Raw genomic sequence first — 17,898 nt, 5'->3', positions numbered from 1 at the left:
AACCACTGCTTGTATATCGAAGAAGCACTGCGATATAGCGTTTGCTGTAACAATGGTTGAACGAGCCGGTTTATGCAACTGACTTGTAATGTAGCCTACTCAAAACAGGCAATATTGAGCGGGAAAATAGTGAAAGGTAGCCTAAAAAGGGCTACTGCAAATTGGGGCTCCTGCATCTTCAAACGACAGTGCGGCCCTCACTCTGATCTAAGGGCAATATTTAGCGCCATCTTTCAAGCACGGTTTGACTTGTAATATGGAAGTAATTACTTTTTACAATCCACCCTACCAGTGTTGTCGGGCTACCATCTTTAGGCCGTTCTGTTTAGCTTCTTTGATAGAGCACTGCCCGAATCGGCGTTTGTTCCGAGTTCGATAGTCGGACGAGTGCCAGCTCTTCTACGAAGTTCCTGTGACAGCTCGATACCTGCAGCCTTATGGTCCCGCTTATGTCGATGATAATGAGTGGTGCCCTATTATTAATTATACTATATTACGCGCACCTTCCACCACGCAGGCCACCGCGGTGGACGCTATCAAGGAGTTGAAAGGCGATCGCCTGCCCACGACCATGTGGGCCGTGTCGGTGGCCATGTTCGGCCGTTGGTACAAACCCCGCTACCCGGACCTCGTAGTGCATTCGGTTCCGGGCAACTACGGAATCTACAACCAGTGCCAGAACGTGCCCGAGTACCAGCTGGCCAGTTTCACGGAGGTTCGTTACGAAATCTGCCGTTTGCAATGGCTGCAATGGTCGCCATTGCAGTATCGGTACCCAGACACTAGGCACCAGGCAGGACGGTACACCTAAATGACACGGCGGTCCTGCTGTTTATGTGTCATACATCGCCTGTTTGCACGCAGCCAATGCTTTCAACTGATATTTCCTCTGCGCTCGACCAAACCGTCTCGGTTTCTAAGATTGAAGTGTTTTGGTGCAAATAATCAGAAGTGGTCAAGCTGACTTTTGGTCTTGTAATAGCGGAAGGGTTCTAAAATTGTACTAGTTCGCTATCGTTTTCAACGAAAAACTAGCAGCATTCCAGGTCACACCTGATTACTTGGCATTGCCCAGAGAATAAATGTTCATATCAGAGTCCACCCTGTTCGGCCATTGTATTTCAGCCGTTTCCGAGCGTCGTGGCATCTTCATGTCACGCAGTGTTTTAAATCGGCATTGAATATGTGTCAGGCGTGCCGTACGTTTGCAGTTAGCATGACACATAGTTAGCAAGTGAGAGGCCATATGAACGGAAGCAATTGGCTGCCTCCGACAGGAGCTACCAAGCCACCAGTTGGTAACCGGCTTTGGGTTTTTCCCGATATGTTGATTTCGCAACGAAAGAGCCAGCGCAAACCAACCCAAAACGCCGGGTCTTCAATAGGTGGCATGTCCTGTGGATCAATGATGTTATTTATTTGAACGATAACATTAAGCACCCTTATTTCATGCCGCCAGGGCACATAAAAGACGCTTGTGTGAAGAAATGAATAGCTAATTAACTAAATGAATAGCTAACACTTATTTGTCCACAGATAATTCTCCAGTAAAGTGTGCGAATAATAAATGCGAAGCGCTTTATTCCCTGAGTTGCTCGTACGTTGTGTCCAAGAAATGAGGCGCGATGCTATCCGTCTGAAAGAATGTGCCGCCGCGAGAGAGAAGCTGACATAACTTGTTCTACGTGAGTATTGTACTAGCCCTGAAGATGCAGTTAGGCGGGTAGCTGGAGGGTAGAAAAACGACGTTCGGGGCCTCAGCTTGAGTAGCGTCGTCCAGCTGAGCTCCGTTCAGCTCCATCGGTTCGACACTCTGCCGGTAAACTGCTGGCACGTAGCATTATTAGCTTGACCAATTAGCAGCAGAGGACTTACTTTTCATGTTTAGACGATGCTGTAGCAGTTTCGTACTTCCAAGGTTGCGTAAACAATAACCAACAAAGAATCGCTCCTTCGTGACGCAATACTTGGTTTCGACCCTCTGAAAGTTAGTTGTGAAACTGCACAGATAATGAAATATTTGGTCTGCCATGTAAAAAGGACCTAGATCTAGAAAAACGGCGGACATCCGCACATGAATACGACCCGCTAATTATACGCGGTAATTCGTTTTCCACAAGTGAGATTAGCTTCGGTATGTCGCTCTAAAAAATCAATTTTTTAAGTACTGGAGCAAATTTCATGTTCGAAATATTTCCTATTTCTTAAGAATAATTTGCTGCAACAAATAAAAGATGTCCACACCTTTCGCTATTAGCCACTATAAAGCCTTATCGAGTTTTTTCGCGGGATATCTTTTACCTGCTTCTTTGTTTGCATACAGTGATGACGTTGACTTGATTATATTCATACTGAGGTGAGCAGCTTAGTCTCAAACACAAAGATTGGAAAAGAATGAGGCGAGCAGAGCGCTAACAACTAAGGTTTATTTCCACGACTCTATGCGTAAATACGCAGATGACGGCCATGAGATTCAAAACATACGATTTCGATCTTTGGTCACGGAGCATATGTTTCAATCTTTGCGGCGTCATCTGTGTGGTTATGCATGATGTAGCGCAAATGAACACTGACTTGTTAGCCAGCTCTGTGTTCGTCTAGTTCATCATCCTGCTGCGTGCGCCTCATGGCAGCGCGCGCCGAGCTATTTTCACTTTCTTTAATTGCCCTTCGTGCTGTGTGTTACCCTACCCGTCATCAAAAAGAGTGGATTGTACCAACTCCTAAAACCAACTACGCAGTGGAAAAATTATCCTTCACACTTCCAACACTATCAAACAGCTATAAAAAATCCGGGACCGACCTGCTTAAAATATCTAAACATGATTTACAACAGCTTCACTGCATTTATTTTTAAAAACTGCACCTGTATTTCTATAATGTCCATATTTAATCCGGTGTTTATTGTACTCCTTTTTACCCTCTCTATGATCAAACCAATTAGCCCTCGGCCCTCAGTCCCCAGCGGCTGCGCAGCAACTGACCATGGCGGCGGTCAGACCTGTGACACAGCGGAGGCTGCTAAGAATCTCTGGCTCCGGACAAGCCGCCATTGGAATCTGAACCAGGCAACGTTTAACGCTGGAACTTTATCTAGTGAGGCTAGCCTAGCAGTGCTGTTCGAGGAACTAGCGGTAATTAAATCGGATGTGATAGGGCTTAGCGAAGTTAAGAGGACAGGTGAAGCGTATACAGCACTTAAGGACGGGCACATACTGTGCAATCGCGGATTAGAGGATAGACGAGAACTAGGTGTGGGATCCCTCATTAATAAGGATGTAGCTGGCAACATAGAGGAGTTTTATAGTATTAACGAGAGGGTAGCAGCTATAGTAATTAGGCTGAATAGGAGGTACAAGCTGAAAGTGTTGCAGGCCTACGCACCCACATCCAGCCATGATGACCAGACCGTTGAAAGTTTCTATGAGGACGTAGAATCGGCAATGAATAAAGTAAAATCGCAGTACACTGTACTGATGGGCGACTTCAATGCGAAGGTGGGCAAGAAGCAGGCTGACTACCACGCGGTAGGTGACTATGGGATAGGCTCTAGAAATAGCAGGGGAGAGTTATTAGTCGAATTCGCGGATATAAATAATTTACGCGTCATGAATACCTTCTTCCGCAAACGAGAAAACAGGAAGTGGACCTGGAATAGCCCCAATGGTGAAACTAAAAATGAAATCGACTTCATACTATGCGCTAAACCTGGCATCATTCAGGATGTGTCCGTCCTCGGAAAGGTACGCTGTAGCGACCACAGAATAGTAAGGTCTAGAATTAGCTTAGACTTGAAGAGGGAACGGAATAAGCTAGTGAAGAAGAAGACCATTAGCGAGTTAGCCGTAAGAGGGAATGCACAAGAGTTTAGGATAGCGCTGAAAAACAGATATTTGGCTTTAACTGAGGAAGACGATCTTGATGTTCATACAATGCACGATAATCTGACATCAATAATTACGGAGTGCGCAGTAGAAGTAGGCGGTAGGACAGTTCGACAGGATACCGGAAAGCTATCTCAGGTGACGAAAGATCTGATCAAAAAGCGCCAAGGCATGTGGGCGTCTAACCCTACCGACAGAAGAGAACTAACAGAGCTATCAAAGTTAATAAATAAGCGCAAGGTGGCCGACATAAGGAAGTTTAATATGGAGAGAATCGAGCATGCTCTAAAGAACGGAGGTAGCCTAAAAGCAGTGAAGAGGAAACTAGGCATAGGTAAAAACCAGATGTATGCATTAAGAGACAAGCAGGGTAATGTCATTAGCAATATGAATAAGATAGTTAACGTAGCCGACGAGTTCTACACAGACCTGTACAGTAGCTAATGTAATAAGAGCGTTAATGAGAAAGACAGAAGTGCACAGCAATGCGTCATCCCGCCAGTAACGAAAGATGAAGTAAAGAAAACCTTAGAAGCAATAAAAAGGGGAAAAGCAGCTGGGGAGGATCAGGTAACAGCAGATGTGTTGAAGGATGGAGGTTACATCGTGCTACAAAAACTAGCCACCCTGTATACGCAATGCCTTATGACCTCGACTGTACCAGAAGCTTGGAAGAATGCAAACATTATCTTAATTCATAAGAAGGGAGACGCCAAAGACTTGAAAAATTACAGGCCGATCAGCTTACTATCCGTTGCCTACAAAGTATTTACTAAGGTAATCGCTAATAGAGTCAGGGCAACGTTAGACTTTAATCGACCAAATGATCAGGCAGGCTTTCGTAAAAGATATTCCACAATAGATCATATTCACACTATCAATCAGATGATAGAGAAATGCGCAGAATATAACCAACCTCTATATATAGCTTTTATTGATTACGAGAAAGCATTCGACTCAGTGGAAACCTCAGCAGTCATACAGGCATTGCGTAATCAGGGGGTAGAAGAGCCTTATGCCAAAATACTGGAAGATATATATAGCTTTAGAAGAACTTTTTGATGTGCTAGATGGTACATACTGTAACAAAAGAACTGTAGCGCGACCAAGACGAACACAAGAATAGAGGCACACAGGACTAGCGCTAGCAACTGCACAGCTACTATAGTCCTCCAAAAAGTCAGCAATAAAATTCCAATGAGGAAGGGCGTCAGGCAACGAGACACGATCTCGCCAATGCTGTCCACCGCATGTTTACAGGAGGTATTTGAAGGCCTGAATTGGGAACAGTTTGGAATAAGAATAAATGGAGAATACCTAAACAATCTGCGATTCGCTGATGACATTACCTTGCTGAGTCACTCAGGAGGTGAACTGCAAATCATGATCTATGAGTTAGGCAGCGTAGATCGATGGGTCTAAAAATTAACATGCAGCAAAACCAAGGTAATGTTCAACAGCTTAGCAAGGGAACAACAGTTCACAATTGCAAGCGAGAGCCTAGAAATTGTGATGGAATACGTCTACTTAGGGCAGGTAGTGACCGCTGATCCGGATCATGAGAGGGAGATAACTAGAAGGATAAGAATGGGGTGGAGCGCATATGGCAAATTCTCGCAGATCATGAGTGGCAATTTACCAATTTCCCTCAAGAGGAAAGTGCACAACAGCTTTATCCTACCGGTACTCACCTACGGGGCAGAAACGTGGAGGCTAACGAAAAGAGTTCAGCTTAAGTTAAGGACCACGCAGCGAGCCATGGAAAGAAAAATGATAGGTGTAAAGTTAAGAGACCGGAAGCGGGCAGAGTGGCTGAGGGAACAAACACGGGTTAATGCATCCTAGTCGAAGTCAAGAGAAAGAAATGGGCTTGGGCAGGGCATGTAATGAGAAGGCAAGATAACCGCTGGTCCTTAAGGGTAACGGAGTGGATTCCAAGAGAAAGTAAGCGTAGCAGGGGGCGGCAGAAAGTTACGTGGGCGGACGAGATTAAGAAGTTTGCAGGCAAAAGGTGGATGCAGCTGGCAAAGGACAGGGTTAACTGGAGAGACATGGGAGAGGCCTTTGCCCTGCAGTGGGTCTAGTAAGGCTGATGATGATGATGATGATGATGATGATGATGATGATGGTTGTACTCCTTTTTACCCTCTGTATTTATAGTATTGATTGTTGTTCTATTTTCTTTGTTTCTATTTCATTTTTTATCCTCTTATTTTTGGCTCTGCAAAATAGCGAAGAGACTATATGTATATTTCTGAGTGTGCTTTGTAGTCGTTGCCCTTTAGAGGGAGGCCGTGGGGCTTTGTCAAGCTGCCGTTTGCGAGCAGCTTTTATCCACAACCTCCTTCATCATCCCGATGAAAATAAAGATTATTATTATTATTATTATTATTATTATTATTATTATTATTATTATTATTATTATTATTATTATTATTATTATTATTATTATTATTATTATTATTATTATTATTATTATTATCGTTTTTTTGCGCCTCATGTGGGCTGTGCGCTAATATTTCTATTCGCTTCTTGAGTGCCAACTCTAGTTTCTGTGTGTGTACTAGATTACGCTGTTGGCTTCATGATGCTACTTTATTCTTTCGAAAGGAGCTTTAAAAGACTAGATTGGCTGCCCTTTCCGGAAAATTCGCGATGCAAGAAATGAAAGGATGTGAATGGACACTTTCGCGCATTAAGTGAAATGTTCATATGCGCGCCTACAAAGAACGCCGATCAAACTTTGGCTCTCAGCAGGCGACAAGTCTCCTTTTTCAGGACAGGCTCGACGGAATGCATCACCGAATTTGGTCTGGATATGTAAATCTCTTGTGTCTGTGGAAATTTCAGCGCTTTTCAGTTTCCTGTGCCTCGGAAAAAGGAGGCTTCCCTGTGCTCAAATACACCCTAAGAGAGCGCTGTGAAAAAGGCGGCAATAGTAAAGTAACACGATTCGTGACCGGTATAAAAATCTGTCAAAATCTTAACAATCTCACGTACCTAAGCCCTCACGAAGTAGACAAAAGAACGCAGCAGGCTGCCGTTGAAATATACATTTTATATTTGTTGGTATGGCGGTCCTGATCTAAAGCCCTTGCTTTTGAAAAATACTAAAAACTTCTGATTTATTTAGTTACCGACTATGACAAAAGGGGTTCACAAGTTAAATGCAGACCTTCAAAGCAGCGTTCATGCAGGCTGCGGACACATCAGTACCTGATTAGTGTCTGATATGAATCGCACATTCATTCGTATCAAGATTGTGGCAGTTTTTTGCTGATGCCTGGCTTTCTATTGATAAAAATTGGCGGTGGTTTAGCTCTGGTTGGACCTGGAGTGAAGCGATAGCTACAGTTGGCCGAGTGCCAGCCGCCGGCAGCAGCAGCTGGTCCGCACCACGTGGCTGGTCACGTGACCAAAACGTAACGAACGACGTGATCAGCCGCGGTGCCGCGCACCGGCAGCTGCTCCGCAGCACGTGACCAACTGACGGCGTGCAGGCGCAGCCACGGGGTGGCGGCCATTGCCATATCGGCGCCGCCACGGTAAAGGCTCGAAATGCGAATTTGGAAGGCTCGAAATGTAATGTAGCTATCGCTACAACATGAGAAAATTGGGCATATGTTGGATCTAGTAAATCACTGCCATTCATGCGGAGAGGAATGCGCCAGCAAGTTGGCTCTCGGTTCTTGAGCCCATCGACTCGTTGTGCCATCCTCCGTGCAGGCACGCAAACTAGCGCATGCACCAGAGGTTTCTCGCGCCCTATGTGTGCATCTGGGCCAGATAGTTCCATAGCGCCAGAGGCTGGCAGTCGCGGCGGGAAGTGGCAGCCAGAACGGCTCCTTGTTCTGTTTTTTGATTTTTAAAAATGATTTTGTATGTTTGTAATCAGCGAATAATTAGTTTATTGTGGCGTTTGACCTTTTTCCTTCCAAGAATGAAAGGGGGAACTGTGACAAAAAGTGGTGAAACCTGACGAGGTCGCAGTTCCCCAAAACAGTTAATAAAGCAGTGCGCAACAGAGTCCAAGTAACAACAGAGCATAAATAGCAAACAAAAACCTTACATCAAACGTCAGTATAGCAGCACAGTTATTAGATGTATACATAGGCAGTACACCAAAAGTCAGGGCAGTCTATAGGCATTGCACGCAATAACTAAATAAAATAGTAACACAATCTAGCACTTGACACGAAAACAACAGCCGCTTCGCTGGAGAAAAAAAAGTAATTATTTTAGGTCAGCATGCATTAGTTGCTACTTAACGTCATTTTTAATGTGTTCTTTGAGAAATCAAGCATAACACTTGAATACTGGGTACTGTGAATAACTTGAATCTGGTAACAGAGCTTTTGTTTTGCGTAAATAGTTCTTGCTTAAGGGGCTAAGTGTCTTTGTTGTGGAGGGGATATTTAGTAGGAGGGCAGTTTGAACGGATGGAATACAAACGATTGTTACGAATGTATTGAAGCAAGAGAAATATGTAGGCGTGGTTTGCTTTGAGTACATTACGCTTATGATACAGTGGTGATGTTAAATTTTCGGGTGCGCAAGAGTAATCCTCATTGGCTCGAAGGGGATTTTTTGCTGAAGCAACAACTTCTGGAAATTACTCAAGTTGTGGTGTCCCAGATCAGTGCGCAATAAGACAATTAGGAAAAAAATGATGCTTAGTACCTAGACACTTTTAACAAAACGGATAAGAGGCTGCTGACCCGGTAAAGACAACCAGCAGTTTTACTAAGGTCAGTAGCAAGTTTTTAAGTATGTGTGTTCCAAGATACAGCTCATTTACCAGGGACCAAGAAACTTCTGTGTTGTTAACTGCTCTATTTTTGTGTTGGTGTATTGTAGGTCAAGTGTGTAATGAACTGGAGCATTAATAGGTCGAAAAATAATGTACCCAGTTTTAGACAAATTTAAACTAAATTTATGCTCCTACATCCAAGCATATGGTTTCACCAAGCAAGTGCTGATAATAGCTTCTAAACAGGGCAAAGTATGGGCTGTGAAGAAAATATTTGCGGCATCAGCGTACATGAACAAATCTGGGGAATCAAGTTTATTACAAATATCGTTGAAATTGCCACCTGGCGATCTCAGGAGGCGCATAAAAGTGCCTAGCGCTCGCTGGCTGCCGGATACTGTCTGTCAGGGAACTGTCGCCCTGTCTTCCGTGACATATTTTCGTGTAGGCGCTGCGGAACTACCCCGGCATATGTCCCATACTCCTACGCACACCCTAGACTCCAGTCGTTTGCAAGTCGACACCCCCTGTGCGCCACGCTAACCTTGCTAGCCGGATAAACCAAGGCCTGCCTCCCCAGCACGGGCCTTTGGAGTTTACCCATCGACCTCTCAGGACATCTGCGGTCTACTACGCCTTACAGAACCCGCTACTGCCCAGATCATTCCACGGCAGTCAGCTCGAAGACTAGCTTGTTCAGGTTGAACGGGTCGCTTCGTTCAACTAGTGGGACGACGCCGCCAAGTTTCCAAATGTCCTCTTCAGCCTGGAAGACGGCGCTCGTACCTGATACGAAGACTGCGAAGACGCTTTAACATCATGGCGCGAATTCCGCTGACATCTGCTGGAGACCTATACCTGCATGGATCGTCGACAACGGGCTGAATGGACAATGAAGTCTACGATTCAGATGCCGAACGAGTCAGTAATCATGTACTATCATGCGCAACATGAGCAAGAACGCGGGAGCGCGTGGCCTATAGCCTCAAACCCTCCTTCTGACGACACGCGGTGGCCGCTTTCAGGATTTAAGTGGAGAGACTACACCATTAGGGCATCTGCCCGCACCCCCTGCAGCACGCATCTTTCTGCAAACGTGGAACATTACGTCTGCACCTGAACGTGATAAATGCTTAATCGTCGTAAGTTTGGCAATGTGCCTTACGCAGTTACAAAAGAAGGTGCTTTTCCGCATCGTCTTTTCTGCTTTTGCTTGAAGTGATTGATTGGGATACTTGTGGCTATCCGTTTTCTCAGACGACAGTTCTTTTTATTCTGGGCGAAGAAAAGCTACTATTTTGCTTAAGGAAGAGATGGAAAATTCCTCTTTCCATTCCAAGGCCAACGATGGCTAGGGTACCTATCCGGTACGAGATGACATTTGTAGATATGTCTTTAAAAGAGCACTCTCAGCGATATATTTCTTCTATGAGAGGACGGCCGTTGTGCACAGCAAACAGGATCGTCCAAGCATACGGAACCGAAGGACGGCTGAAAGATGCACCGCACGATGGGCGACCACGCTGCACCACACAAGCCGAAGATCTCGACTTTGTTGGCGCTGCTAGCGACAATCCATTTAAGACTGCGAAGCTCATCCACACTGTTCTTGACCTCGACCTTGAGAGTGGCGCCACAGTGCGAAGAATACACGGAGAGGCCGGTTTGTGAAGTCCTATAGCTACCCAGAAACCACTGCTCACGACAACAAAACAGCTCTGTTCAAGATCGCCGTGGACCACCGTGGCTGGACGGTGAATGAGTGGAAAAAGGTGCTGTTTTCTGATAAATCAACATTTCCGAGCCGCTGGGATCAGCAAGAGAGTGTGCTGTGCAGAGTGCACATGTTTTAGCTCGCAAAACATCAAGGAAGTTGCATCAAGCGGACGCACAGCAGTGAATGTGCGCGGTGCGCTTTCATGCGATGGCGTTGGCCTCTTGGTGAGAATTTATGGAAACTTCACCAGCGTCGCTGACTGCACATTATTAGACCAAGCGATGATTCGGTACGCGCTGAACGGACCGCACCCGGATGGCGACTACATGTTCCAACAGGATCTCTCACTTGTGCACACAGCCAAGGTTTCGGCAAGCCTTTTGGAGGAGCGAGGCCCCGAAGGTGCGGACCTAAACATTATCGAATATGTTTGGGGCCATATGAAAATCAGCCTTTCCAAGCAATCCTTGAACTCGGCCACAACTGCGAAACTGTGGGAGGCACCACAAGAGGTATGGCGGCGAGTTCATCAGGAGACAACTTTTGTTGAATCTCTTTATGCTTCTCATGCCTTCGAGAATGCAGGGATTCATTCAGGCCGCCGGTGGCATCCCGCGCTACTAACACACAAAGTGCAAGAAAGCGCGTGTAAATATACTGTGAGCGCTTTGCGCGAACTTTCACCTCTTTCATCTGTATATCCTCATCATCATCGTCGTCGCTTGCCTGGGTTCCGGGGAGCGCGCGCTGTGTGCCCGGCTGTTCCCGAATAAAAGACGCCTGTGCAAGCGGTGGCTCACAAGTGGCGGAGGTGCTATTCGTATCGCCTACCTCTCGCTTCGGACCCGTCTTTCGCTCTCCCTGGAGCTTCGATCAGGCCGTCTTTTGCGTCTGCAGCCCTCAGGTATGGAGGAAGGCAACGGAACCCGCTCACCCCCGTCGCCTTCCCCGGCTGCTGCGGCTGCCCCAGCCTGGACCATCACCAGCCATCAACGCGACCCTCAGGTCTTCGCCGGACTTCGTGGCGACGACGTCGACGACTGGCTCGACAACTACACCAGGGTCAGTACGTTCAACCGGTGGGATGACTCCCACAAGCTGCTGAATGTCGTCTTTCACTTGACTGACGTCGCAAAGACGTGGTTTCTTAATCACGAAGATGACATCGCCGACTGGCCTACATTCACACAGCAGCTGCGGCAAATTTTCGGCACGCCGACAGGCCGCTCTGAGCTAGCCAAGAAGAAGCTTGCCGCGCGGCTTCAGCAGCCTGGGGAGTCCTACACCTCTTACATCGAGGACTTTCTTGCTCTTTGCCGCCGCGCTAGTGCTGACATGCCTGAGTCTGAGCGCGTTCTCCACATTCTTAAGGGCATTGGGACCGTTGCTTTCAACGCGTTGATAGCCCAGAACCCCTCCAGCGTATCTGCCATTACCTCCACATGCCAGCGCCTGGATGAGCTGCAGTCATGCCACCTTCAGCCAGACCCCAGTGATGGCAGCGTCCTCGTCGATGGGAAACTCCGTTCCGTCATCCGTGCCCTGATACGCGAGGAACTCTACGGGCAGCCCACCACTCTCGGCCCTCCCACCTTTAATATCCCGCCTGCTACACCTGACTTGCGGAGCGTCATCAAAGATGAGCTGGCCGCTTTCACCAGTGCCGTAGCCCCTGCCACCCCTCGGACACCTTCTCGCCCGCCCACCTATGCCGACATTGCATCGAGGCCACCCGCCCCGGTCCCTATGTTTACTCCAACGCCTGTCTGCGGTCACGTGGCTGCCGTGGCTCCGTGTCCTCCAGCAACGCCTTATGCTCCAGTCTGGCGTACTCCCCGTCGTACTTGCTACTACTGCGGGATCCGCGGTCATGTCTCACGCGTCTGTCGCCGGCGACAGCAAGATGAACGACGCGGTTATGCTGCTTTCGAACGTGCACCTGTGCGCCAGCCTGATACTTCCACCTCGCCGTTCTCCCAAATTTACCGTCGCTCCCCCTCGCCTCCAAACTCCAAGGATATCACTCGGTCCTCCCGTTCTACTCGCCGCCGCTCCCCTTCACCTTTTCGCCGCTCATCACCTCTTCGTCCTGCCTCGCAGCCCTTTGCTCCTAGCCCGGAAAACTAAACGAAGCAGTTTTTGGAGGGAAAGCTGCTTGCAGTGCGAACTCTAAAATTCCTCCTGACCGCCCGTCGAATATGTTGACAGTGTGTGTTGATGGGGTGTGGACTCAAGCTCTCATAGACACGGGTGCCGCTTTCTCCGTCATTCACCTTGCCCTGTGTTCCCGCCTGCGCAAAGTCACAATTCCATACACCGGTTCGCCTCTCCGTGGAGCCAACGGCACGCTCATCCACCCACTGGCCAATGCACTGTGCGTGTTTTCATCGCTAACCAGCGCTATCATATTGAATTCATTATCCTCCCATCCTGCGTTCATCCGATAATACTGGGGTGGGACTTTTTGTCGTCGTCTTCTGCCCTCATCTCTTGCAACGACCACCTCATCCACATAGCAGATCCAGACTTGGCACCCTGGTCTGACAGTTCGCCACCACGTGTGGTCGCTGCTGTCGACTTCGCCCTGCCCCCTGGCCGTGAACACCTCATCCTTGCAACTTTAGACTTCGCTTTTGACGGCGATGCCTTAGTCATGCCTTCGCCACGCTGGACCTCCCAAGGCATCGCTCTTGCCTCTTGCCTCATATCATTCGTTCGTGGTTGCGCGGTCATCACGGCGCTGAACACTACCAGCCAGTCCATTTTACTACCCAAAGGCGCTACTACTGGTTTCCTGTTTGAGGGTAAACCTGTCCCTCTCGACACCTACCCGATTTCATCTGCTGTGCTACCAGCTGATGCTCTCGCTCCGGGTTCTTCCTCTGCGCTCGCAGCCGCCATCAGCGCTGACCTTACGTCTGAGCTGTCGACAGCCTTACTAGAAGTTCTTATGACCCACCAGAACTCCTTTTATGTGTGCACGTCCGCTTTAGGCCAGACTTCTGTAACGTCCCATTGCATAGAGACGGACGGCTCAGCTATTGTACGGCGCCGTCCGTACCGCGTTTCCGCATCTGAGCGCAAGATCATATAGGACCAGGTTGCAGACATGCTTTCGCGCCACATCATTCGACCGTCTACAATCTCCTGGTCATCTCATGTCGTTCTCGTCCGTAAAAAAGATGGCTCAATTCGTTTCTGCGTGGATTACCGTGCCCTTAACAAGATAACCCATAAAGATGTCTACCCGCTCCCTCGCATCGACGACGCGTTGGACTGCCTCCAAGGCGCTGCGTACTTTTCAAGCCTCGACCTCCGCTCGGGCTATTGGCAAATCCCCATGCACGAATCAGACAATGAGAAGACCGCATTTGTTACCTCGGATGGTCTTTACGAATTCAATGTGATGCCTTTCGGACTGTGCAATGCCCCGGCCACATTTGAGCGCATGATTGACACCGTGCTACGGGGCATGAAATGGAAGACCTGCCTTTGCTATCTGGAGGACATTATCATCTTTTCGTCCGACTTCTCCCAGCACTTGCACCGTCTAAACGCAGTTCTCACGTGCCTTGCGAAAGCCGGTCTTCAATGAAATACCAAAAAGTGCCACTTTGCCAGAAAAAGCATCAAAGTACTCGGCCACATCGTTAGTAAGGCCGGAATCCGACCTGATCCTGAAAAAATTGCCGCTGTCCTCAGTTTTCCTCGCCCCTAGCGCCTGAAAGAACTTCGCAGCTTCCTGGGCTTAGCGTCCTACTTCCGCCATTTCATACGTAATTTTGCATCCATAGCGTCCCCCCTCCTAAACTATTGACTTCTGAGACGCTTTATCTGTGGTCCACTGAATGCGAAGAGGCCTTCCAAGCCCTCAAGCAGGCGTTCACTTTAACGCCTGTGCTTCGCCATTTTGATGAGGCGGCCCCCACCATTATCCATACCGACGCCAGTGGACAAGGCCTTGGCGCTGTTCACTTACAACGCAACGATGCCAACCAAGAGCAGGTTGTAGCGTACGCCAGCCGTTCTCTTACTACAGCTGAGCGTAACTACACCATAACAGAGCAAGAGTGTCTCGCCGTTGTTTGGGCAATCCAGAAATTTCGCCCCTACTTGTACGGCCGTCACTTCACCATTGTCACCGATCATCATGCGCTCTGTTGGCTGTCGACACTGAAGAACTTGTCCGGCCGTTTGGGTCGCTGGGTGCTACGTCTTCAGGAGACACCTTCACTATCACCTACAAATCCGGGAGAAAACACCTCGACGCTGACGTCCTGTCTCGATGCCCATTGCCTGACTCCCGGACTCACGCTGCGACCCCCTCAACAACGTGCCCTTCACCTCAGGCGTCCGACCTCCCTCTGGATTGTGTACCCATTGTTGTTGCACCAGTCGACGTCCACGCGATTTGCCCTCCCTTCAGCTGGCTGATCCATACTGCCGCACTATCATCGATCGTCTCCGAGGCCAATCAGCGGCACCCAAAAGTCGCTCGCGCCGCCAGCTTCGCCAGTTCAGATTTCAGCACGGCACACTCTACCGCTACACCTACCACCCTACGGGTCACCGGTGGGTTCCCGTTGTGCCTCGCTCCCTTCGTCTTCAAGTTTTGCAGGCTTACCACGACGACGCCTCTGCCGGTCATTTGGGTCACCTGAAGACCTATGACCGTATCAAGAGCCGATACTTCTGGCCTGGGCTCTCTACTAGCGTCGCCAAATACATATCCTCCTGTCTGTTTTGCCAGCGTCGCAAACGGTCAACATCCGTTCCTGCTGGCCTCCTACAGCCTCTTCCTTGCCCATCCGTGCCTTTCGACACCGTCGCCATCGACTTGTTTTGGTCCCTTTCCCCTTACGCCAGCTGGCACCGTTGGGTTGTCACCGCCATTGACCACCTGACGCGGTATGCTGAAACAGCCCCGCTTCACTCCGGTGCCGCTTCTGAAGTCGCCGACCTTTTCTTGCTTGCGATAGTGCTGCGCCATGGTGCTCCTCGTGTCCTGATCAGCGACCGTGGGAAGACATTTTTGTCCCATGTGCTTGAAGAGGTCCTCCGCGCCACCAACAATGTCCACAAGACATGTTCTAGCTACCATCCTCAAACCAACGGTCTCATCGAGCGCTTTCACCGTACCCTGCCTGACATATCTATGTACATTCGGCCTTACCATAAGAACTGGGATAACATTTTGCCCTTTGTCACCTTTGCCTACAATTCCGCAGTTCAATGCACCACTGGCTACAGCCCTTTCTTCTTGGTTTATGGCCGTGTTCCATCCTCATGGTTCGATACCGCCTTCTTTTCTGCTCCCGCATCTCCGTCTGCGTTTCTGGGCGAAGAGTTCGCTTCGCGGATGGCATATTGTCGCCACCTCGCCCGCGTCAACACCGAAGCCACTCAGCAAGACCGCAAACACCGCTATGACCTGCACCACAGTACGGTCTCCTACCGACCCGGAGATGAGGTCCTCCTCTGGACACACGTCCGCACGCCTGGACTGTGCGCAAAGTTTCTCCAGCGCTTTATCGGACCTTAACTTGTCGTCCAGCAAACATCTCCGGTCAACTACGCCGTTGTTCCCTCGCACCCCGTCATCGACCGCCGTCGCCGCTCTCAAGAAGTGGTTCATGTATCGCGGATGAAACTCTACACCCGTCGCCCCTCTTCTATTTAATCCGCGGCCAGAATGACCGCTTTCCTGCCGGGGAACTATTTGTGTGAGCGCTTTGCGCGAACTTTCACCTCTTTCATCTGTATATCCCCATCATCATCGTCGCTTGCCTGGGCTCCGGGGAGCGCGCGCTGTGTGCCCGGCTGTTCCCGAATAAAAGACGCCTGTGCAAGCGGTGGCTCACAATACTGACAGGAGTGCTTTTAGCAGTATTTTTATTACCGTTTTTCACACTGACAGACATCAATAAAATAGTTTTCAGCTCACTGCGCCACGCGGCTTCATTTCTTTTTAAACGCTGATAGAGGTACCACGAAAAAAAAGGAAGCACTTCCAGTGCTTTCATTTCTCGGTGACCGCTTGAGAAGTAAACCTTCTTTCAAGCGCGGCCTGCGTGCAGCGATTCTTGAACGCGAAATCAAGCCGCGTAAGCCCGCGACCAAGCCTCGGAACTTGCACTGTAGTGGCCATTCATCGTGCCCGCATTTTGCGGCCGTGTTCTGCTGTCGCATGCGGGCGCAATTATGAATCACTATGTAAGGCGCATTGCCAAACCCTACGATGATTAAGCGTTGCCACGTTCAGGTGCAGACGTAATGTTCCACGTTTCCTGAAAGATGCGCGCGGCAGTGGGTGCAGGGAGAATTCCCAACCGGCGACCTCTCTCAACTTATTTGCTGAAAGCGGCCACCGTATGTCCCCACAAGGAGAGTTCGAGGCTACCTGGCACGCGCTCCCGCGTCCTTGCTCATAATGCTCCTATGCGGAGGACATAGCCCGACGCTTCAGGCGAGCTGATCTGGCCATGCCCGAAGAGAAAAATGCTTTTGCTCTGGTTAAACCTGGAGTGGCACGATAGCTACAGCTGGCCGAGTGGAACTTTCTCAGTTGAATTTCAGTCCGTCTTTCGCCGCTCCGTTTCGCTAAGCGTTCCTTCATCTTCGTCCCACTTCACACGGCGCATGCGCGCAGCTGTTGCAGTCCGGCTTCGCTGGCGCGCCGCGCCGCCGACAGCAGCACGCCGACGGCAGCAGCAGCGTGGCGCGTCACGGGACCAACCACGTGACCACCTGGCGGTGGCGGCGCCGCCAAACCGTGGCTGCGCCGCCACCGTCACGTGCCGCTGCCACTGTCACGTACCACCGCCGAAGGCGCGAAATGCTACCGGGTTGTAGCTATCGCTACAAAAGGTGCTCCATCTCATGCGCGGCGTTAAAGAGCAACTGTTTGCTGACCTCTTATGCAGTCCACAGGGTCTGTTGTGGAGTTTCTCATGGAAGCGGTCACGATGGACAAGATGCTCCTGCGGTGGTCTACCACTTACGAAAGGCCGGTACTCGCCGCTACGGTTAAAGAGCCGCTTTCTACCTTCCAGGCTAACCCTGATGCAATCATAGCATCATCTGATCTCCGCGACCTGATCTGCTCCGTTGTGCGTAAGTAGCTCAAGACGATTTTCGGCGCTGCCCAGCCGACGGCTCGCTCTCTCCCTAGCCTCTTTTGCGAAGAGGTTTAAGCATTTAGGCCTTCGCTAATATCTGCTGACTCGCCGCCTTTTCCCACAGTCATCTATATCATGATCATCATCAGCCTGACTACACCCGCTGCAGGGGAAAGGCCTCTCCCATGTCTCTCTATTAACCCGGTCCTTTGCCAGCGGCGAAAACCCTATGCCTGCGAACTTCTTAATCTCATCCGCCCACTTACCCTTCTGCCGCCCCCTGCTATGCTTGCCTTCTCTCGGAATCCACTCCGTTACCCTTAAGGACTAGCGGTTGTCTTACTCTTCGTATCAAATGCCCTGCCCAAGCCCATTTCTTCCTCTTGATTTCGACTAGCATGTCATTAACCCGCGTTTGTTCCCTCGCCC

At 49.4% G+C, this 17,898-nt stretch overlaps 1 protein-coding gene across 1 annotated transcript in view; it reads left to right on the top strand.

Moving 5' to 3' along the window:
* LOC144108704 (uncharacterized) overlaps positions 1–17,898 on the top strand; it is a 227,223-nt gene that overhangs the window by 193,368 nt on the left and 15,957 nt on the right. Inside the window, exon 9 of the mRNA XM_077641876.1 lies at positions 518–715. Coding sequence (XP_077498002.1) covers positions 518–715 — 198 coding nt within the window. The remainder of the gene's footprint in view (positions 1–517; positions 716–17,898) is intronic.

The sequence above is a fragment of the Amblyomma americanum genome, chromosome 10, assembly GCF_052857255.1.
Source record: "Amblyomma americanum isolate KBUSLIRL-KWMA chromosome 10, ASM5285725v1, whole genome shotgun sequence".
Taxonomy (NCBI): Eukaryota; Metazoa; Arthropoda; class Arachnida; order Ixodida; family Ixodidae; genus Amblyomma; species Amblyomma americanum.
Note: the sequence above shows the minus strand (reverse complement) of the source record. Positions and strands in the feature narration are given on the sequence as shown.